At 54.0% G+C, this 23,086-nt stretch overlaps 2 protein-coding genes across 10 annotated transcripts in view; both read right to left on the bottom strand.

Annotated features, from left to right (window-relative positions):
- The window catches only part of TRIM66 (tripartite motif containing 66), a 60,454-nt gene extending 44,919 nt beyond the window's left edge, over positions 1 to 15,535 (bottom strand). For 2 of the 3 annotated variants that reach the window (XM_073545190.1, XM_073545192.1), the window contains exons 1-2: positions 14,059 to 15,535; positions 67 to 132 (exon numbers count right to left, since the gene is read on the bottom strand). In XM_073545190.1, coding sequence (XP_073401291.1) covers positions 67 to 75 — 9 coding nt within the window. In that variant the 5' untranslated portion in view covers positions 76 to 132; positions 14,059 to 15,535. Of the gene's footprint in view, positions 1 to 66; positions 585 to 14,058 lie in introns of those variants that run through there. The other variant, XM_073545191.1, reaches the window with a different exon arrangement.
- A 5,936-nt stretch (positions 15,536 to 21,471) lies between these two features.
- Positions 21,472 to 23,086, bottom strand: part of DENND2B (DENN domain containing 2B) — a 272,711-nt gene continuing 271,096 nt past the window's right edge. For all 7 annotated transcript variants that reach the window (XM_073545194.1, XM_073545193.1, XM_073545195.1 and 4 more), the window contains 2 exons: positions 22,950 to 23,036; positions 21,472 to 21,849 (listed from right to left, as the gene is read on the bottom strand). In XM_073545194.1, the coding sequence (XP_073401295.1) occupies positions 21,815 to 21,849; positions 22,950 to 23,036 (122 nt within the window). In that variant the 3' untranslated portion in view covers positions 21,472 to 21,814. The remainder of the gene's footprint in view (positions 21,850 to 22,949; positions 23,037 to 23,086) is intronic.

Raw genomic sequence — 23,086 nt, 5'->3', positions numbered from 1 at the left:
GTGTGCACCGGCTGCACCTCCAGGACAATGTACCATAATAATGGAGGACAAACTTGACGTACCCACCTTAGCCATAGTGACACCACTGCGGGGACCCTGGAGGTGGCTTTACATGTGACGCGGGGCCGACACCTGAAAGACAAAGCAGCATGTGGATACAATAGGCGGACACCGGCCACGACGGAAAGCCTGGAAAATACAAGACCCCCAAAGATTGGAGCGTCCGCTGTGCGCTGAGATGTCTGCCAACATGGAATATACGGCGTGTAAACTGTGTGTTACTGCCACATAGACTGGAGGCGCACACATTGACCAATTCATGTGCCCACCGGCCACGACGAGACAACATTCACAGGACTGTAACATACAGACATTCCCCGACCTGAGTGTGACTGCCTCCTAGAAATATAGGAAGCATGCTGGGGTTGGGAGAAGCGCGGCCAGTCCATGCATTGCGATTAGACCTAAATCCATGAGCCCGAAGTCTGCTAAAAGTTAGGGTCTCCTCAATAAAGGTGGCCTTGTTGTGGCCGGTGGGCACATGGCTTGGCTAATTGTGCACTAAGTGCCTCCTGTGTATATGAACTTTGGGCTGCATTACTGCCGTCCGGACCATATTCACTGCCTTCAACTCTGTGCACACAGCGGCGGCTGCTGCTGCGCTCTCTGGTCTGTACATGCTGCAGTCACAGCAGCGCCTGTTCACACCTGCTTCTTTCTGTTAGGAGAAACCGGTCAAATTTGTGTTTTGTAACCACAGAACTAGGTTGGTCAGAGTTCTGTGCACTGGGAACAGAGACGAGGCCACTGCGCAAGAACAGTAGATGGGCCCTTTACCGTCCAGTAGCTCCTCCTAATGCGCAATGCCGCCTTCTTTGGAGGTAGATGTGGCCCCCCACCTCTTGAGCCCCGGTACGGCCACACAAGTTGCACCAACGAAACGTCGGCCTCTGGTTTTGTGTACGCAGCTCCTATGCAGACTGTAGTTAGAGACTACAATCAAACCTGGTGTAGACTGGTCATACTAGGGTTGGACTGGCCACGTGGCAGTTCTGGCTAGTGCCCGGTGGGCCACAGGCTGCAGGGTCTGCTGTCCACAGAGAGTGATCAGAGGAGGATCACAGAACTGGATCAGCCGTCACTGACCCCCAGGATGCTCCTCTCATCAGGGGGCACAGGCTTCACCTGGTAGCAGGGCGGCACAAGATGCGCTGAGCCAAGGAGCATCCTCCGCTCAGCAGCGCCATCACTTCTATCAGACGAGTCCATGTAGTGCAGCATTTCTTGATTTATACACTTTTGCCAATTCTGGCACAACTTTTGAAAACAGAAGTGTGCATGAACCAATGGGTAAAACTGTAGAAAGAGTGAAGCCATTGTACCCCACTGCGGCGAGCATGGATGGGTGGGCGGCCTGCATCCTCTACAGTGCCGGGGCACTGTCGTCCTGTTACGCCGCTCTGTTCCCACATCCTGGTGGTTTGCATAAGTGCACACGCCCCATAATGACCAACACTGTCTAATACCAGTCCAGCATTATAAGGCAGGGTTCACACACAGGCGAGGGAGATGCACGGAGCAGATGAAGCTGCACAAACATGCAGATCAGCTGCTCGCTTACGCTGGGTTCACATTTGCGTCTGTGTGCGCAGCGTTTCATCTGTATAGATCCGCATGCATCATGTGTACCTATCTTAAACATGGTTTACGCAAGGGCATGCATTTGCATCAGTTCGCATGCGTCTGCGTACGCATGCGTCATTTTGCGGTCTGCGGCGGGGTCCGGCAAATGCAACATTTGCATTTTTGGAAGCGGCAAAAATCCGTCAAATATGCACAGTCATGTACAAGCGGATGAGTGCGTAAAAAAACCAAATTACTGTCTATGGGAACGCATGCGTACGGAAGGACATGCGCACTCGTGTGTGTTACGCATGCGTTCTTCAAAATGTAAATAGAAATCCCATGAGACACGCCCATGTTTGATGTCATATCGAACGCATGCGCATAAACAACGCAAACGCAGTGTTTTTTTGGCGTCATACATAAGATGATACAGATAAAAAAATGCTGCATAAACATGTATTTGCAGATGATGCACTGCGGACTCAAACGCTAATGTGAACCTAACCTTAGTAATCTTCTCCGGATGTCAGCCTCAGCGTGGGGTTGTCGGTCGCACTGCAGGATTGTGTCTGAGGTCACCAATGGGTACTGGGCGGCACTGCTGCATGACACTGTGGGAGAGTAGTGTATGGCACTGCTGCGCTAGGACTGAGAAGTACTGCTGTGTTGTGTGGGTATTACATGGCACCTATGTTACTTCTATGTGGATCCTGTATGGCGCTGCTATATGGGTATTGTATACAGTGAAGGAAATAAGTATTTGATCCCTTGCTGATTGTGTAAGTTTGTCCACCGACAAATACATGAACAGTCTATAATTTTAAGGGTCGGTTAATTTTAACATTGAGAGATAGAATATCAAAAATAAAATTCAGAAAATCACATTGTATAAATTATATAAATTCATCTGCATTTTCCAGTGAGAAATAAGTATTTGATCCCGTACCAACCATTAAGAGTTCTGGCTCCTACAACCTAATCAACGGGTTATCTGCATTACAGACAGCTGTGTTACATAGTAACCTTTTTAAAAGAATCCTGTCCACAGACTCAATCAGTCAGACTCTAACCTCTACAACCTGGGCAAGACCAAAGAGCTTTCTAGGGATGTCAAGGACAAGATCATAGACCGGCGCAAAGCTGGAATGGGCTACAAAACCATAACTAAGACGCTGGGTGAGAAGGAGACAACTGCTGGTGCAATAGTAAGAAAATGGAAGAAATTCAAAATGACTGTCAGTCGACATCGATCTGGGGCACCATGTATAATCTTACCTCGTGGGGTATCCTTCATCATGAGGAAGGTGAGAAATCAGCCTAAAACTACACGGGGGGATCTTGTTAATGATCTCAAGGCAGCTGGGATCAGAGTCACCAAGAAAACCATTGGTAACACATTACACCGTAAAGGTTTACAATCCTGCAGTGCCCGCAAGGCCTCCCTACTCAAGAAGGTTCATGTGCAGCCCATCTGAAGTTTCCCAATGAACACCTGGATGATTCTGTGAGTGATTGGGAGAAGGTGCTGTGGTCAGATGAGACACAAATTGAGCTCTTTGGCATTAACTCAACTCGCCGTGTATGGAGGAAAAGAAATGCTGCCTATGACCCAAAGAACACCATACCCACTGTCAAGCATGGAGGTAGAAATATTATGTTTTGGGGGTGTTTCTCTGCTAAGGGCACAGGACTTCTTCACCGCATCAATGTGAGAATGGATGGAGCCATGTACCTTAAAATCCTGAGTGACAACCTCCTTCCCTCCAGCAGGACATTAAAAATGTCGTGGCTGGGTCTTCCAGCAAGACAATGACCCAAACCATACAGCCAAGGCAGCAAAGGAGTGACTCAAAAAGAAGCACACTAAGGTCATGGAGTGGCTAGCCAGTCTCCAGACCTTATTCCCACAGAAAACTTATGGAGGGAGGTGAAGCTCCGAGTTGCCAAGTGACAGCCTCAAAATCTTAATGATTTAGAGATGATCTGTAAAGAGGATTGGAGCAAAACTCCCCCTGACATGTGCGCAAACCTCATCATCAGCTACAAGAAACGTCTGACTGCTGAGCCTGCCAACAAGGGTTTTACCACCAAGTATTAAGTCTTGTTTGCCAGAGGGATCAAATACTTATTTCTCACTGCAAAATGCGAATAAGTGTAAATAATTTATACAATGTGATTTTTCTGGATTTTATTTTTGATGTTGTATCTCTCAATGTTAAAATTAACCGTTCCTTAAAATTATAGACTGTTCATGTATTTGTCTGTGGAATCAGCAAGGGATCAAATATTTATTTCCTTCACTGTAACACACACGTGCACTGTTATTTCCGCATTGTACAACACTATAAAGAAGGCAGTATGCAGCACTTTGTGATCTTGCTGTGTGTTGGTATCATTTAGGCAGATCTTGCACTGGTGCGTGGGTGTTGCGTGGCGCTGGTGCGCGGGTATTGCGTGGCGCTGGTGCGCGGGTATTGCGTGGCGCTGGTGCGCGGGTATTGCGTGGCGCTGGTGTTGCATGGCGCTGTTGCGCGGGTGTTGCGGGGAGCTGTTGCGGGGCCTTGGTGCGCGGGTGTTGCGGGGAGCTGGTGCGCGGGTGTTGCGGGGCGCTGGTGCGCGGGTGTTGCGGGGCGCTGGTGCGCGGGTGTTGCGGGGCGCTGGTGCGCGGGTGCTGCGGGGCGCTGGTGCGCGGGTGTTGCGGGGCGCTGGTGCGCGGGTGTTGCGGGGCGCTGGTGTTGCTTGGTGCTGGTGCGCGGGTGTTGCGGGGCGCGGGTGTTGCGTGGCGCTGGTGCGCGGGTGTTGCGTGGCGCGGGTGTTGCGGGGCGCTGGTGCGCGGGTGTTGCGTGGCGCTGGTGCGCGGGTGTTGCGGGGCGCTGGTGCGCGGGTGTTGCGTGGCGCTGGTGCGCGGGTGTTGCGTGGCGCTGGTGCGCGGGTGTTGCGGGGCGCTGGTGCCCGGGTGTTGCGGGGCGCTGGTGCGCGGGTGTTGCGGGGCGCTGGTGCGCGGGTGTTGCGGGGCGCTGGTGCGCGGGTGTTGCGGGGCGCTGGTGTTGCTTGGTGCTGGTGCGCGGGTGTTGCGTGGCGCTGGTGCGCGGGTGTTGCGGGGCGCTGGTGCGCGGGTGTTGCGGGGCGCTGGTGCGCGGGTGTTGCGGGGCGCTGGTGCGCGGGTGTTGCGGGGCGCTGGTGTTGCGTGGCGCTGGTGCGCGGGTGTTGCGGGGCGCGGGTGTTGCGTGGCGCTGGTGCGCGGGTGTTGCGGGGCGCTGGTGCGCGGGTGTTGCGTGGCGCTGGTGCGCGGGTGTTGCGTGGCGCTGGTGTTGCGTGGCGCTGGTGCGCGGGTGTTGCGTGGCGCTGGTGCGCGGGTGTTGCGTGGTGCTGGTGTAAGGCTACTGTACAGCAGAACTATCCTGTCACACACAAGTGGCATCAGACAATGACGATATTATGTATGAACTACATGACGGTATTATTACAACCATATATATGTTTATGCTAATTAAGGTGGTTTGTAGGAGGAGCTAAAACACGACCCCTCGCCTTGTGGAGCTACATGTGAAGGTGCCCCTACTGTGAGGGCCGTGCCTAGGACAGATCCCAGTAATGGAAATCTCTGCCCCCCCATGGAGCCTTTTATCTCTGGTCCAATATCAGATTTCACCAATCAGGTCTTGTGATTGGGATCCGGCAGATCACTGAGGTTGTGCACAGCGGTTCTGGCTGCTGCTCGGGGAATCGTCGCCACAGCTGTTGCCAGGTTAATCACCAGCCATGAGGGTCTCTTGCGTCACTGCTCCACTGATATCTGGGGGCCGAGGATGAGGCAATCTGATGACATGCCGCGGCCCCTCCTTATGTTGTGCCTGCTGCAGATCCTCGGAGGAGAGTGACTGTGATCTGGGATCGGCCGCCATGGGGCAGACACGTCCTCTTCTCGGGGTCTAGCCACATTTCTGCCCATTTAGGTGGCGCTGGTTAGGCCTGCTGCGAAAACGCCAACAGCTGCAACGTTTTTTGCACAAGTTCTTCGCTGCACAAAAACTTTGCAAGTTTTTTAGGTATTTTACACCAGAATTCTTTATGACCCTTCAACATTTCGGGGCCAGATTCATCATTGGTGGGTGCGGTGTAACTTTTTTTTTCTTGTGGTATTCACTGACATTTATTGTGCAAAATTCATCAAAATGGCGCACGCAAAATGTTTTTTTTTTTCCCACGAACAAAATTAATTTTAATCAATAGATGTTGGAATAATAATAATAATTTCCACAATTGGATGTTTAATAATAAAGTAATGTTCCTGTGCCGAGATAATCTTAGAATGTGTCCCTGCTGTGCTGGGTAATGGTCGCGTCTGACCATACAGGGACACGGTCGGATCATACCACATCTCCCGAGAAGGGGAGGACGCAGATGAGTATGCAGACATTACAGCCGGGATCACAGATGATTATTTTTGGGAGATAAAACATTTCTCTGCCTGTTTATAAACAATGTTTTACCGCAGAGAGAGAATCATCTGTGATTTCGGCTGTAATGTCCATTACAGCAGGAGCACATGTATATGATGACATCACGCTGTGCATATGACGACGTCACGCTGTGCATATGACGACGTCACGCTGTGCATATGACGACGTCCCGCTGTGCATATGACGACGTCGCGCTGTGCATATGACGACGTCCCGCTGTGTATATGATGACGTCGCGCTGTGTATATGACGTCACGCTGTGTATATGACGACGTCACGCTGTGTATATGACGACGTCACGCTGTGTATATGACGACGTCGCGCTGTGTATATGACGACGTCGCGCTGTGTATATGATGACGTCGCGCTGTGTATATGATGACGTCGCGCTGTGTATATGATGACGTCGCGCTGTGTATATGACGTCGCGCTGTGTATATGACGACGTCACGCTGTGTATATGACGACAACACGCTGTGTATATGACGACATCGCGCTGTGTATATGACGACGTCGCGCTGTGTATATGACGACGTCGCGCTGTGTATATGACGACGTGGCATCACGCTGTGTATATGACGACGTCGCGCTGTGTATATGACGACGTCGCGCTGTGTATATGACGACGTCGCGCTGTGTATATGACGTCGTCGCGCTGTGTATATGACGACGTCCCGCTGTGTATATGACGACGTCCCGCTGTGTATATGACGTCGTCCCGCTGTGTATATGACGACGTCCCGCTGTGTATATGACGACGTCCCGCTGTGTATATGACGACGTCCCGCTGTGTATATGACGTCGTCCCGCTGTGTATATGACGTCGTCCCGCTGTGTATATGACGACGTCCCGCTGTGTATATGACGTAGTCCCGCTGTGTATATGACGACGTCGCGCTGTGTATATGACGTCGTCCCGCTGTGTATATGACGACGTCCCGCTGTGTATATGACGACGTCCCGCTGTGTATATGACGGCCTCATGCTGTGTATATGACGACGTCGCGCTGTGTATATGACGACGTCCCGCTGTGTATATGATGGCCTCATGCTGTGTATATGACGACGTCCCGCTGTGTATATGATGACGTCACGCTGTGTATATGACGTCCCGCTGTGTATATGACATCTCGCTGTGTATATGATGACGTCCCGCTGTGTATATGACGTCCCGCTGTGTATATGACATCTCGCTGTGTATATGATGACATCGCGCTGTGTATATGACATCGTGCTGTGTATATGATGATATCGCGCTGTGTATATGATGACGTCACGCAGTGTATATGACGTCACGCTGTGTATATGTATATGATGACATCGCTCTGTGTATATGATGACATCGCGCTGTTGCCGCTGTGTATATGATGACATCACACTGTGTATATGATGACGTCGCACTGTGTATATGATAACATTGCTCTGTGTATATGATGACATCGCGCTGTGTATATGATGACGTCATGCTGTGTATGATGACATCGCGCTGTGTATATGATGACATCGCGCTGTGTATATGATGACATCGCGCTGTTGCCGCTGTGTATATGATGACATCACGCTGTGTATATGATGACGTCGCACTGTGTGTATGATGACATCGCGCTGTGTATATGACGTCCCGCTGTGTATATGACATCGCGCTGTATATGATGACATCGCGCTGTGTATATGATGACGTCGCTCTGTGTATGATGACGTCGCTCTGTGTATGATGACGTCGCGCTGTGTATATGATGACATCGCGCTGTGTATATGATGACATCGCGCTGTTGCCGCTGTGTATATGATGACGTCGCGCTGTGTATATGATGACGTCGCGCTGTGTATATGATGACGTCGCGCTGTGTATATGATGACATTGCGCTTTTCCCGCTGTGTATATGATGACATCACGCTGTGCATATGATGATGTCGCGCTGTGCATATGATGACGTCACGCTGTGTATATGATGACGTCACGCTGTGTATATGACGACATTGCGCTGTTCCCGCTGTGTATATGACGGTCTCATGCTGTATATATGACGACGTCCCGCTGTGTATATGACGACGTCCCGCTGTGTATATGACGACGTCCCGCTGTGTATATGACGACGTCCCGCTGTGTATATGATGGCATCACGCCCAGTGCCCAGATAATATCATAAAATGTCCAGATAATGCCGCCCGGTGCCTAGGTAATCCTGCTCATTGCCCAGATAATGCCATATAATGTCCAGATACTCTGCACTGTGTATTACAGAGGACACTTTCCTCTGGGGCAGATAATGAGGCGCCAGGGATCGTATAGCGCCATCAATGCCGCAGCGCAGATGTCCTCACTGTATGTTGTAAACTACAAGGTAGAAGGAAGAACTTTCCCCGGGAAAGCCATTACATGGAAACTTCTGTCACAAGACGTTATCAATGAGAACAAAGTAACAAATCGCCGGATTGTAACAATCTGCACAAATACACTATTGTCTGCAGAGCATCTCATCAGCAGCATAGAAATCCGCACCTGGACGTTAAGGGGGAGTGCACACGCTGCGGATTCAGCTGCAGATTTTTCCACGCGGATTTGCAGGTAAAACCGCAGGTAAAGTGACCTGTGGTTTACCTGCGGATTTGCCTGCGGTTTGACACCTGGACAATGGGACAGGTGGCAAACCGCTGCGGAATCCGCAGAAAGAATTGACATGCTGCAGATTTAAAACCTCAGCAAATCTGCGCGGAAAAAAATGCAGCTTGTGCACTGCGGATTTGAAATCCCGTTGGATAACATTATACTGTACAATGTCTGCGGAACTGCTGCGGATCCGCAGGGCCAAATCCGCTGCAGATCCGCAGCAGAATCCGCAGCGTGTGCGCAGCGTGTGCGCATACCCTAATCTTCACCTTCTGCAGAACATCTCACACAACTCACTATAGCGGCAAAACTCCCCTCCCCGGGACCCCGCAGCACCTCTTCTCCTCTCCCCGGGACCCCGCAGCACCTCTTCTCCCCTCCTCGGGACCCCGCAGCACCTCTTCTCCCCTCCTCGGGACCCCGCAGCTCCTCTTGTCCCCTCCCCGGGACCCCGCAGCACCTCTCTCCTCCCCGGGACTCTGCAGCTCCTCTCTCTCCTCCCCTGGACCCCCCAGCTCCTCTCTCTCCTCCCCTGGACCCCCCAGCTCATCTCTCTCCTCCCCGGGACCCCGCAGCTCCTCCCTCTCTTTCCTCCCCGGGACCCCGCAGCTTCTCTCTCTCTCCTCCCCGGGACCCCGCAGCTTCTCTCTCTCTCCTCCCCGGGACCCCGCAGCTCCTCTCTCTCCTCCCCGGGACCCTGCAGCTCCTCTCCTCCTCTGGACCCCCCAGATCCTCTCTCTCCTCCTCTGGACCCCCCAGCTCCTATCTCTCCTCTCCGGAGCCCGCAACTCCTCTCTCTCCTCCCCGGGACCCCGCAGCTCCTCTCTCTCCTCCCCGGGACCCCCCCCAGCTATCTCTCCTCCCTGGGACCCCGCAGCTCCTTTCTCTCGCCGGGACCCCGCAGCTCCTCTCTCTCCTCTCCGGGACCCCGCAGCTCCTCTCTCTCCTCCCTGGGACCCCCCTAGCTCCTCTCCGGGACCCCCCCAGCTCCTCTCTCTCTCCTCCCCGGGACCCCGCAGCTCCTCTCTCTCCTCTCCGGGACCCCGCAGCTCCTCTCTCTCCTCCCTGGGACCCCCCTAGCTCCTCTCCGGGACCCCCCCAGCTCCTCTCTCCTCCCCGGGACCCCGCAGCTCCTCTCTCTCCTCTCCGGGACCCCGTAGCTCCTCTCTCTCCTCCCTGGGACCCCCCTAGCTCCTCTCCGGGACCCCCCCAGCTCCTCTCTCTCTCCTCCCCGGGACCCCGCAGCTCCTCTCTCTCCTCTCCGGGACCCCGCAGCTCCTCTCTCTCCTCCCTGGGACCCCCCTAGCTCCTCTCCGGGACCCCCCCAGCTCCTCTCTCTCTCTCCTCCCCGGGACCCCGCAGCTCCTCTCTCTCCTCCCTGGGACCCCCCTAGCTCCTCTCCGGGACCCCCCCAGCTCCTCTCTCTCTCCTCCCCGGGATCCCGCAGCTCCTCTCTCTCCTCTCCGGGACCCCGCAGCTCCTCTCTCCTCTCCGCGACCCCGCAGCTCCTCTCTCTCCTCTCCAGGACCCCGCAGCTCCTCTCTCTCCTCTCCGGGACCCCGCAGCTTCTCTCTCTCCTCCCCGGGACCCCGAGCTTCTCTCTCTCCTCCCCGGGACCCCGCAGCTCCTCTCTCTCCTCCCCGGGACCCCGCAGCTCCTCTCTCTCCACCCCGGGACCCCGCAGCTCCTCTCTCTCCTCTGGACCCCGCAGCTCCTCTCTCTCCTCTGGACCCCGCAGCTCCTCTCTCTCCTCCCCGGGATCCCGCAGCTCCTCTCTCTCTCCTCCCCGGGACCCCGCAGCTCCTCTCTCTCTCCTCCCCGGGACCCCGCAGCTCCTCTCTCTCTCCTCCCCGGGACCCCGCAGCTCCTCTCTCTCTCCTCCCCGGGACCCTGCAGCTTCTCTCTCCTCCCCGGGACCCTGCAGCTTCTCTCTCATCCCCGGGACCCCCACAGCTCCCCTCTCTCTCATCCCCGGGACCCTGCAGCTCCTCTCTCTCTCCGGACCCTGCAGCTCCTCTCTCTCCTCCCCGGGACCCCGCAGCTCCTCTCTCTCTTCTCCCCGGGACCCCGCAGCTCCTCTCTCTCCTCCTCTGGACCCTGCAGCTCCTCTCTCTCCTCCCCGGGACCCTGCAGCTCCTCTCTCTCCTCCCCGGGACCCTGCAGCTCCTCTCTCTCCTCCCCGGGACCCCGCAGCTCCTCTCTCTCCTCCCCGGGACCCCGCAGCTCCTCTCTCTCTCCTCCCCGGGACCCCGCAGCTCCTCTCTCTCCTCTGGACCCCGCAGCTCCTCTCTCTCCTCCCCGGGACCCCGCAGCTCCCCTCTCTCTTCTCCCCGGGACCCCGCAGCTCCTCTCCTCCTCTGGACCCCGCTGCTCCTCTCTCTCTCCTCCCCGGGACCCCGCAGCTCCTCTCTCTCTCCTCCCTGGGACCCCCCAGCTCCTCTTTCTCCTCCCCGGGACCCCGCAGCTCCTCTCTCTCCTCCCCGGGACCCCCCAGCTCCTCCCTCTCTCCCTCCGGACCCTGCAGCTCCTTTCTCTCCTCCCCGGGACCCCCCAGCTCCTCTCTCCGGACCCTGCAGCTCCCCTCTCTCTCCTCCCCGGGACCCTGCAGCTCCTCTCTCTCTCCCCGGGACCCCGCAGCTCCTCTCTCCTCCCCGGGACCCCGCAGCTCCTCTCTCTCCTCCCCGGGACCCTGCAGCTCCTCTCTCTCTCCGGACCCTGCAGCTCCCCTCTCTCTCCTCCTCCGGACCCTGCAGCTCCCCTCTCTCTCCTCCCCGGGACCCCGCAGCTCCTCTCTCTCTCCGGACCCTGCAGCTCCCCTCTCTCTCCGGACCCCGCAGCTCCTCTCTCTCCTCCCCGGGACCCCGCAGCTCCTCTCTCTCCTCCCCGGGACCCTGCAGCTCCTCTCTCTCTCCGGACCCTGCAGCTCCCCTCTCTCTCCTCCCCGGGACCCCGCAGCTCCTCTCTCTCTCCGGATCCTGCAGCTCCCCTCTCTCTCCGGACCCCGCAGCTCCCCTCTCTCTCCGGACCCCGCAGCTCCCCTCTCTCTCCTCCCCGGGACCCCGCAGCTCCCCTCTCTCTCCTCCCCGGGACCCCGCAGATCCCCTCTCTCTCCTCCCCGGGACCCCGCAGCTCCTCTCTCTCTCCACCCCGGGACCCCGCAGCTCTCCTCCCTCTCCTCCCCGGGACCCCGCAGCTCCTCTCTCTCTCCTCCCCGGGACCCCGCAGCTCCTCTCTCTCTCCTCCCCGGGACCCCGCAGCTCCTCTCTCTCTCCTCCCCGGGACTCTGCAGCTCCTCTCTCTCTCCTCCCCGGGACCCCGCAGCTCCTCTCTCTCTCCTCCCCGGGACCCCGCAGCTCCTCTCTCTCCTCCCCGGGACCCCGCAGCTCCTCTCCTCCCCGGGACCCCGCAGCTCCTCTCTCTCCTCCCCGGGACCCCGCAGCTCCTCTCTCTCGCCGGGACCCCGCAGCTCCTCTCTCTCCTCTCCGGGACCCCGCAGCTCCTCTCTCTCCTCCCTGGGACCCCCCTAGCTCCTCTCCGGGACCCCCCCAGCTCCTCTCTCTCTCCTCCCCGGGACCCCGCAGCTCCTCTTTCTCCTCTCCGGGACCCCCCCAGCTCCTCTCTCTCTCCTCCCCGGGACCACGCAGCTCCTCTCCGGGACCCCGCAGCTCCTCTCTCTCCTCTCCGGGACCCCGCAGCTCCTCTCTCTCCTCTCCGCGACCCCGCAGCTCCTCTCTCTCCTCTCCGCGACCCCGCAGCTCCTCTCTCTCCTCTCCGGGACCCCGCAGCTCCTCTCTCTCCTCTCCGGGACCCCTCAGCTTCTCTCTCTCCTCCCCGGGACCCCCCGCAGCTCCTCTCTCTCCTCCCCGGGACCCCGCAGCTCCTCTCTCTCCACCCCGGGACCCCGCAGCTCCTCTCTCTCCTCTGGACCCCGCAGCTCCTCTCTCTCCTCTGGACCCTGCAGCTCCTCTCTCCTCCCCGGGACTCTGCAGCTCCTCTCTCTCCCCTCCCCGGGACCCCGCAGCACCTCTTCTCCCCTCCCCGGGACCCCGCAGCACCTCTTCTCCCCTCCCCGGGACCCCGCAGCACCTCTTGTCCCCTCCCCGGGACCCCGCAGCACCTCTCTCCTCCCCGGGACTCCGCAGCTCCTCTCTCTCCTCCCCTGGACCCCCCAGCTCCTCTCTCTCCTCCCCTGGACCCCCCAGCTCATCTCTCTCCTCCCCGGGACCCCGCAGCTCCTCCCTCTCTTTCCTCCCCGGGACCCCGCAGCTTCTCTCTCTCTCCTCCCCGGGACCCCGCAGCTCCTCTCTCTCCTCCCCGGGACCCCCCAGCTCCTCTCTCTCCTCCTCTGGACCCCCCCAGCTCCTATCTCTCCTCTCCGGAGCCCGCAACTCCTCTCTCTCCTCCCCGGGACCCCGCAGCTCCTTTCTCTCGCCGGGACCCCGCAGCTCCTCTCTCTCCTCTCCGGGACCCCGCAGCTCCTCTCTCTCTCCTCCCCGGGACCCCGCAGCTCCTCTCTCTCCTCCCTGGGACCCCCCTAGCTCCTCTCCGGGACCCCCACAGCTCCTCTCTCTCTCCTCTCCGGGACCCCGCAGCTCCTCTCTCTCCTCTCCGGGACCCCGCAGCTCCTCTCTCTCCTCTCCGCGACCCCGCAGCTCCTCTCTCTCCTCTCCGGGACCCCGCAGCTCCTCTCTCTCCTCTCCGGGACCCCGCAGCTCCTCTCTCTCCTCCCCGGGACCCCGCAGCTCCTCTCTCTCTCCTCCCCGGGACCCCGCAGCTCCTCTCTCTCTCCTACCCCGCGACCCCGCAGCTCCTCTCTCTCCTCTCCAGGACCCCGCAGCTCCTCTCTCTCCTCCCCGGGACCCCGCAGCTCCTCTCTCTCCACCCCGGGACCCCGCAGCTCCTCTCTCTCTCCTACCCCGCGACCCCGCAGCTCCTCTCTCTCCTCTCCAGGACCCCGCAGCTCCTCTCTCTCCTCCCCGGGACCCCGCAGCTCCTCTCTCTCTCCTCCCCGGGACCCCGCAGCTCCTCTCTCTCTCCTCCCCGGGACCCCGCAGCTCCTCTCTCTCCTCCCCGGGACCCCGCAGCTCCTCTCTCTCCTCTCCGCGACCCCGCAGCTCCTCTCTCTCCTCTCCGCGACCCCGCAGCTCCTATTTCTCCTCCCTGGGACCCCCCAGCTCCTCTCTCTCCTCCCCGGGACCCTGCAGCTCCTCTCTCTCCTCCCCGGGACCCCGCAGCTCCTCTCTCTCCTCCCCGGGACCCCGCAGCTCCTCTCTCTCCTCCCCGGGACCCCGCAGCTCCTCTCCCTCCTCCCTGGGACCCCCCAGCTCCTCTCCCTCCACCATGCGGTCCTGCTGGTACCTGGAGTGGCTGCTGGCTGTCCGCGCTGTGGTGCCGGGTGCAGGTGGCGCAGCATTCCGCGCAGCAGCTCCGCTCTCAGCCGGTCCCAGGCGGCGGAGGCTGTTTATATGAAGAGCGGAATGATGCAAGCGCTGGATGTAAATAGCGGCCCCTGGGGGCCCAGACACTGCTGGGAGGGGGCCACAGCCTCAGATCAGCGCAGTGCACCAATGCGACCCGCAGAGCTGACACTCTAGTGGGGCATTAACCCTTGCTGATCAGTGTGCGATTCACTGTGGCTCCTGCCTGTGTCAGTCTTCACTGCAACTTGTGTATTCTGCTCATGAACCAGGAGGCATCATGGAGATCAGGATGAAGATGTCATTATTAACCCCGTGATTACTGATGAGGTGATAATGAGACGAGCTTCACTCATTAATGGTGTCTGTTCTGCCTCATTATCTCCAGCACCTCCTCTCTCTCATAGTCTGGAGGATTCTTGGTGCTGGAACATCGGACACCTAAAAATGCTCCACATTTATCAGAATGTTACAGATGTCTCCATTCACTGACAGTAAGCAGAGCGCTCCAGCCATATTGTGATTATGGCCGATCACTATCGACTAATGATCACCGGAGACCGGAGCTGATCCACAGTCAGGACAGTCTGGTGAAATTACATCATGTCGTCCGCCAGGATACAGCTGTTAGCGGGGTCTTCACTATCAAATCTCCTGGGACCCTCCTCATCAGCAGCCACATGGGAGACAGAGAATCAGAAGATGCACTATTAATGGCTTCCTCCCACCATACAGTCTCCTCCCCAGTAATGGCTGATATCGGGGAGTAATAGATTGTAGTCTCCTGTCCTACAGTCTCCTCCCCCAGTAATGGCTGATAACAGGGAGTAATAGATTGTAGTCTCCTGTCCTACAGTCTCCTCCCCCAGTAATGGCTGATAACGGGGAGTAATAGATTGTAGTCTCCTGTCCTACAGTCTCCTCCCCCAGTAATGGCTGATAACGGGGAGTAATAGATTGTAGTCTCCTGTCCTACAGTCTCCTCCCCCAGTAATGGCTGATAACGGGGAGTAATAGATTGTAGTCTCCCGTCCTACAGTCTCCTCCCCAGTAATGGCCGATAACAGGGAGTAATAGATTGTAGTCTCCCGTCCTACAGTCTCCTCCCCCAGTAATGGCTGATAACGGGGAGTAATAGATTGTAGTCTCCTGTCCTACAGTCTCCTCCCCCAGTAATGGCTGATAACGGGGAGTAATAGATTGTAGTCTCCTGTCCTACAGTCTCCTCCCCCAGTAATGGCTGATAACGGGGAGTAATAGATTGTAGTCTCCTGTCCTACAGTCTCCTCCCCAGTAATGACTGATAACGGGGAGTAATAGATTGTAGTCTCCTGTCCTACAGTCTCCTCCCCAGTAATGGCCGATAACGGGGAGTAATAGATTGTAGTCTCCTGTCCTACAGTCTCCTCCCCCAGTAATGGCTGATATCAGGGAGTAATAGATTGTAGTCTCCTGTCCTACAGTCTCCTCCCCAGTAATGGCCGATAACAGGGAGTAATAGATTGTAGTCTCCTGTCCTACAGTCTCCTCTCCAGTAATGGCTGATAACAGGGAGTAATAGATTGTAGTCTCCTGTCCTACAGTCTCCTCCCCAGTAATAGAATGTAGTCTCCTGTCCTACAGTCTCCTCCCCCAGTAATGGCTGATATCAGGGAGTAATAGATTGTAGTCTCCTGTCCTACAGTCTCCTCCCCAGTAATGGCCGATAACGGGGAGTAATAGATTGTAGTCTCCTGTCCTAGTCTCCTCCCCAGTAATAGATTGTAGTCTCCTGTCCTACAGTCTCCTCCCCAGTAATGGCTGATAACGGGGAGTAATAGATTGTAGTCTCCTGTCCTACAGTCTCCTCCCCAGTAATAGATTGTAGTCTCCTGTCCTACAGTCTCCTCCCCAGTAATAGAATGTAGTCTCCTGTCCTACAGTCTCCTCCCCAGTAATGGCTGATAACGGGGAGTATTAGATTGTAGTCTCCTGTCCTACAGTCTCCTCCCCAGTAATAGATTGTAGTCTCCTGTCCTACAGTCTCCTCCCCAGTAATAGATTGTAGTCTCCTGTCCTACAGTCTCCTCCCCAGTAATAGATTGTAGTCTCCTGTCCTACAGTCTCCTCCCCAGTAATGGCTGAAAACGGGGAGTAATAGATTGTAGTCTCCTGTCCTATAGTCTCCTTCCCAGTAATAGATTGTAGTCTCCTGTCCTACAGTCTCCTCTCCAGTAATGGCTGATAACAGAGAGTAATAGATTGTAGTCTCCTGTCCTACAGTCTCCTCCCCAGTAATGGCTGATAACGGGGAGTAATAGATTGTAGTCTCCTGTCCTACAGTCTCCTCCCCCAGTAATGGCCGATAACGGGGAGTAATAGATTGTAGTCTCCTGTCCTACAGTCTCCTCCCCCAGTAATGGCTGATAACGGGGAGTAATAGATTGTAGTCTCCTGTCCTACAGTCTCCTCCCCCAGTAATGGCCGATAACGGGGAGTAATAGATTGTAGTCTCCTGTCCTACAGTCTCCTCCCCCAGTAATGGCTGATAACGGGGAGTAATAGATTGTAGTCTCCTGTCCTACAGTCTCCTCCCCAGTAATGGCTGATAACGGGGAGTAATAGATTGTAGTCTCCTGTCCTACAGTCTCCTCCCCCAGTAATGGCCGATAACGGGGAGTAATAGATTGTAGTCTCCTGTCCTACAGTCTCCTCCCCCAGTAATGGCTGATAACGGGGAGTAATAGATTGTAGTCTCCTGTCCTACAGTCTCCTCCCCCAGTAATGGCCGATAACGGGGAGTAATAGATTGTAGTCTCCTGTCCTACAGTCTCCTCCCCAGTAATAGATTGTAGTCTCCTGTCCTACAGTCTCCTCCCCAGTAATAGATTGTAGTCTCCTGTCCTACAGTCTCCTCCCCAGCAATGGCTGATAACGGGGAGTAATAGATTGTAGTCTAATGTCCTACAGTCTCCTCCCCAGCAATGGCTGATAACGGGGAGTAATAGATTGTAGTCTCCTGTCCTACAGTCTCCTCCCCCAGTAATGGCTGATAACGGGGAGTAATAGATTGTAGTCTCCTGTCTTACTGTCTCCTCCCCCAGTAATGGCTGATAACGGGGAGTAATAGATTGTAGTCTCCTGTCCTACAGTCTCCTCCCCAGTAATGGCTGATAGCGAGGAGTAATAGATTGTAGTCTCCTGTCCTACAGTCTCCTCTCCAGTAATGGCTGATAACAGAGAGTAATAGATTGTAGTCTCCTGTCCTACAGTCTCCTCCCCAGTAATGGCTGATAACGGGGAGTAATAGATTGTAGTCTCCTGTCCTACAGTCTCCTCCCCCAGTAATGGCCGATAACGGGGAGTAATAGATTGTAGTCTCCTGTCCTACAGTCTCCTCCCCCAGTAATGGCTGATAACGGGGATTAATAGATTGTAGTCTCCTGTCCTACAGTCTCCTCCCCCAGTAATGGCCGATAACGGGGAGTAATAGATTGTAGTCTCCTGTCCTACAGTCTCCTCCCCCAGTAATGGCTGATAACGGGGAGTAATAGATTGTAGTCTCCTGTCCTACAGTCTCCTCCCCAGTAATGGCTGATAGCGAGGAGTAATAGATTGTAGTCTCCTGTCCTACAGTCTCCTCTCCAGTAATGGCTGATAACAGAGAGTAATAGATTGTAGTCTCCTGTCCTACAGTCTCCTCCCCAGTAATGGCTGATAACGGGGAGTAATAGATTGTAGTCTCCTGTCCTACAGTCTCCTCCCCCAGTAATGGCCGATAACGGGGAGTAATAGATTGTAGTCTCCTGTCCTACAGTCTCCTCTCCAGTAATGGCTGATAACAGAGAGTAATAGATTGTAGTCTCCTGTCCTACAGTCTCCTCCCCAGTAATGGCTGATAACGGGGAGTAATAGATTGTAGTCTCCTGTCCTACAGTCTCCTCCCCCAGTAATGGCCGATAACGGGGAGTAATAGATTGTAGTCTCCTGTCCTACAGTCTCCTCCCCCAGTAATGGCCGATAACGGGGAGTAATAGATTGTAGTCTCCTGTCCTACAGTCTCCTCCCCAGTAATGGCTGATAGCGAGGAGTAATAGATTGTAGTCTCCTGTCCTACAGTCTCCTCTCCAGTAATGGCTGATAACAGAGAGTAATAGATTGTAGTCTCCTGTCCTACAGTCTCCTCCCCAGTAATGGCTGATAACGGGGAGTAATAGATTGTAGTCTCCTGTCCTACAGTCTCCTCCCCCAGTAATGGCCGATAACGGGGAGTAATAGATTGTAGTCTCCTGTCCTACAGTCTCCTCTCCAGTAATGGCTGATAACAGAGAGTAATAGATTGTAGTCTCCTGTCCTACAGTCTCCTCCCCAGTAATGGCTGATAACGGGGAGTAATAGATTGTAGTCTCCTGTCCTACAGTCTCCTCCCCCAGTAATGGCCGATAACGGGGAGTAATAGATTGTAGTCTCCTGTCCTACAGTCTCCTCCCCCAGTAATGGCCGATAACGGGGAGTAATAGATTGTAGTCTCCTGTCCTACAGTCTCCTCCCCAGTAATGGCTGATAACGGGGAGTAATAGATTGTAGTCTCCTGTCCTACAGTCTCCTCCCCCAGTAATGGCTGATAACGGGGAGTAATAGATTGTAGTCTCCTGTCCTACAGTCTCCTCCCCAGTAATGGCTGATAACGGGGAGTAATAGATTGTAGTCTCCTGTCCTACAGTCTCCTCTCCAGTAATGGCTGATAACAGAGAGTAATAGATTGTAGTCTCCTGTCCTACAGTCTCCTCCCCAGTAATGGCTGATAACGGGGAGTAATAGATTGTAGTCTCCTGTCCTACAGTCTCCTCCCCCAGTAATGGCCGATAACAGAGAGTAATAGATTGTAGTCTCCTGTCCTACAGTCTCCTCCCCAGTAATGGCTGATAACGGGGAGTAATAGATTGTAGTCTCCTGTCCTACAGTCTCCTCCCCCAGTAATGGCTGATAACAGGGAGTAATAGATTGTAGTCTCCTGTTCTACAGTCTTACTCCCCGTTATCAGCCATTACTGGGGGAGAATAGATTGTAGTCTCCTCTCCTACAGTCTTCTCCCCCAGTAATGGCTGATAATGGGGAGTAACAGATTGTAGTCTGCTCTCCTACAGTCTTCTCCCCCAGTAATGGCTGATAACAGGGAGTAATAGATTGTAGTCTCCTGTCCTACAGTCTCCTCCTCCAGTAATGGCTGATAACAGGGAGTAATAGATTGTAGTCTCCTGTTCTACAGTCTTCTCCCCCAGTAATGGCTGATAACAGGGAGTAATAGATTGTAGTCTCCTGTCCTACAGTCTCCTCCCCCAGTAATGGCTGATAACAGGGAGTAATAGATTGTAGTCTCCTGTCCTACAGTCTCCTCCCCAGTAATGGCTGATAACAGGGAGTAATAGATTGTAGTCTCCTGTCCTACAGTCTCCTCCCCAGTAATGGCTGATAACAGGGAGTAATAGATTGTAGTCTCCTGTCCTACAGTCTCCTCCCACAGTAATGGCTGATAACGGGGAGTAATAGACCGTCCGTAGTCCATATTGGGGAGCCTGATCTCTGACCTCTTCCATTATATTGTATATTAGCGATGTTTCTGGATTTCCCGCCGTTGCACATTGCCTTCTTTTTCCATTATATCACCAACAATGTTCCAGCTCCAAAGCTTTGACAAAGATCACTGAGGTGATGGAAACGCGTCGCTTGTTACCTCCTGTCGTCCTATCCTTCCCGGAGCATTCACGTTTTTTTAACAAGATTCCAATAAAGGATGTTTGAATTTTTATTGAAGGAGCTGGAGCATTGCCATCTTTCCCAGTGATTACTTGCGTCTCTCCAGGATGGAGTTCCATGCTCCCGCTCTCAGTTTCGGTGAGCCGGCCTTTTCTTTTTGGTTTTATATCACAATGTATGAGCGGCATTCGGCTGTATATGGGTTTTTGTGTAACAATCCTGGTTACTGCTGAGATATTTTACTTTACAATTCGTGCACGGCGTGCGTCCTCATTATGTTTGTATATGAGCAAGTGTAGGACAGAAGACTCCTGTGACTCAAGGCATAAAAGGTAAAAAAAACAACCTTTATGTGGGATTTTGAAGAAGTTGGCGAAAAATGGCAATTATGTTCAAGACAAGAAAAGAGTAACTTAAAAATGTATCTGTTACACGCAACTTGTTCACTACAGATCCCTGCAGGAAGGAGAATAATCCATCCAGAGCTGTAATCAGGATGCCGGCGCCACCTGCTGCCAGCTCTGTGCACTGACAGCGGCTCTCGCTTCTCCCGCCACAGTACAGCTGGCACATGGCTGTGTACAGACCGAGTGGATCTGTCCCAAAAACATCTGAAAGACTCTTTTCTCTTTGCTTTTCATATCTAAAGTTTTTCTTTTTTTTTTACTACAAGCCAGTTTCATGATCCAGAATTGGAAAAAAATAAAGTGCAGGCCTCTTCGCTGAAGCCGCTCCTGATAAAATGTGCTCCAAACTGCGCACTGTCCGATCAGAAGGATGCAAAGGGCAGTACAGGATAACTCCCGAAATGCATCAAAACCTGATCAGGAAGTTAAAAACTCCTTCAAAAACTCCCTACAAGGAAGCGTTTCCCACAGCGGCTTCATCTTGAAAATTTTTCACTGAAAATACAAAAACGAAAAACCCTCTGTCTGCACATAGTCCTATAGTGCGATATTCTAGACTTAAAACGATCATCTCTTCAAATTCCAAAGCACCTATGTGCAGATATATCGCTTACACTATTCCGGCAGCCCACAGTCACCACAAGGGGGCGCTAATTATACACAGATGTAGGGAGCCCCCAGTGGTGGCTGCAGACAGGATCTTATCATGTATCTCTGTATACAGGGAGCTCCTCCTAGTGGTGGCTGCAGCCAGGATCTTATCATGTATCGCTGTATACAGGGGGCTCCTCCTAGTGGTGGCTACAGCCAGGATCTTATCATGTATCGCTGTATACAGGGGGATCCCTCTAGTGGTGGCTGCAGCCAGGATCTTATCATGTATCGCTGTATACAGGGGGCTCCCTCTAGTGGTGTCTGCAGACAGGATCTTATGTATCGCTGTATACAGGGGGCTCCCCCTAGTGGTGGCTGCAGACAGGATCTTATCATGTATCTCTGTACAGGGAGCTCCCCCTAGTGGTGTCTGCAGACAGGATCTTATCATGTATCTCTGTAGTGGATAATCCTAGTGGATTCATAAATCCTACTATCTACCATTAACACATGTAGCATCCTGATTTTCCATTTAGCCAACTCATCATGAATGTACTGTGTTATTGCATAGGACTGCAGGTAACATATGAGGTGTAAATTATCACATGACTCCAGGCTTTAGTCTCCGCATTTATTTAGTCCTGCACATTTGCTGCGCTGCCCACTACGATAATTTCTTCTTCATTGGTACAGTCATAGTGCAAGTCTACTGACCATTAGACGCTGGCTGACGTGAGAGCGGGCAGAGCGTGTGTGTGCCATCTGTACAATCTTACACGATGGACTCTGCCTTCTGCGCCATTTACCAGTTTATTTTGCCTCATAAAAAAATGACAAGTTTAAAAAAGTCAATATTTACAAATATATAAGTGGTGATTCCCGATCATTAGTCCCTGCGCCTCCTTATATCAGTCCATGAGGGGCGCGTAGTATATAGTCCGTAATCTGGCCGCCAAGGTCTCAGCTCTTCTTATGGAGAAACTTCATCTTGTTCCCTGTGTGAAGACACAAAATGTCAGAGACCGATTCCCTGAGAAGAGGCAGAAATAAGGGAACAGACAGGGCCCGAAATATTCACCCTCCTGATAGAGTACAACATTCACTGTTATCAGCCATTACTGGGGAGGAGACTACAATCTATTACTCCCCGTTATCAGCCATTACTGGGGAGGAGACTGTAGGACAGGAGACTACAATCTATTACTCCCCGTTATCAGCCATTACTGGGGAGGAGACTGTAGGACAGGAGACTATAATCTATTACTCCCCGTTATCAGTCATTACTGGAGGAGACTACAATCTATTACTCTCCGTTATCAGCCGTTACTGGGGGAGGAGACTGTAGGACAGGAGACTACAATCTATTACTCCCCGTTATCGGCCATTACTGGAGGAGGAGACTGTAGGACGGGAGACTACAATCTATTTCTCCCCGTTATCGGCCATTACTGGAGGAGGAGACTGTAGGACAGGAGACTACAATCTATTACTGGGGGAGGAGACTGTAGGACGGGAGACTACAATCTGTTACTCCCCGTTATCAGCCATTACTGGGGGAGGAGACTGTAGGACAGGAGACTACAATCTGTTACTCCGTTATCTGCCATTACTGGAGGAGGAGACTGTAGGACAGGAGACTACAATCTGTTACTCCCCGTTATCGGCCATTACTGGAGGAGGAGACTGTAGGACAGGAGACTACAATCTATTACTGGGGGAGGAGTCTGTAGGACAGGAGACTACAATCTGTTACTCCCCGTTATCAGCCATTACTGGAGAAGGAGACTGTAGGACAGGAGACTACAATCTATTACTGGAGAAGGAGACTGTAGGACAGGAGACTACAATCTATTACTGGGGAGGAGACTGTAGGACAGGAGACTACAATGTTACTCCCCGTTATCGGCCATTACTGGAGGAGGAGACTGTAGGACAGGAGACTACAATCTATTACTCCCCGTTATCAGCCATTACTGGGGGAGGAGACTGTAGGACAGGAGACTACAATCTATTACTCCCCGTTATCAGCCATTACTGGGGGAGGTGAGTACAGTCTCTTACTCTCTGCTATAAACCATTATAAGGTGCATCTCACCGAGTCCTCTCCAGAACTTGTTGACCCCGCTCTGCTCGTGGTCGGGGAGCTCCTCCAGATACTGCTCCACCCTTTGCTCAAAGAGACCTAAGAGGAGAAGAGCGAGACCAGGTCTGATATTGGAACCTGCGCAGATC

The sequence above is a fragment of the Dendrobates tinctorius genome, unplaced genomic scaffold (assembly GCF_039654945.1).
Source record: "Dendrobates tinctorius isolate UK_male_01 unplaced genomic scaffold, ASM3965494v1 ptg000142l, whole genome shotgun sequence".
Taxonomy (NCBI): Eukaryota; Metazoa; Chordata; class Amphibia; order Anura; family Dendrobatidae; genus Dendrobates; species Dendrobates tinctorius.
Note: the sequence above shows the minus strand (reverse complement) of the source record. Positions and strands in the feature narration are given on the sequence as shown.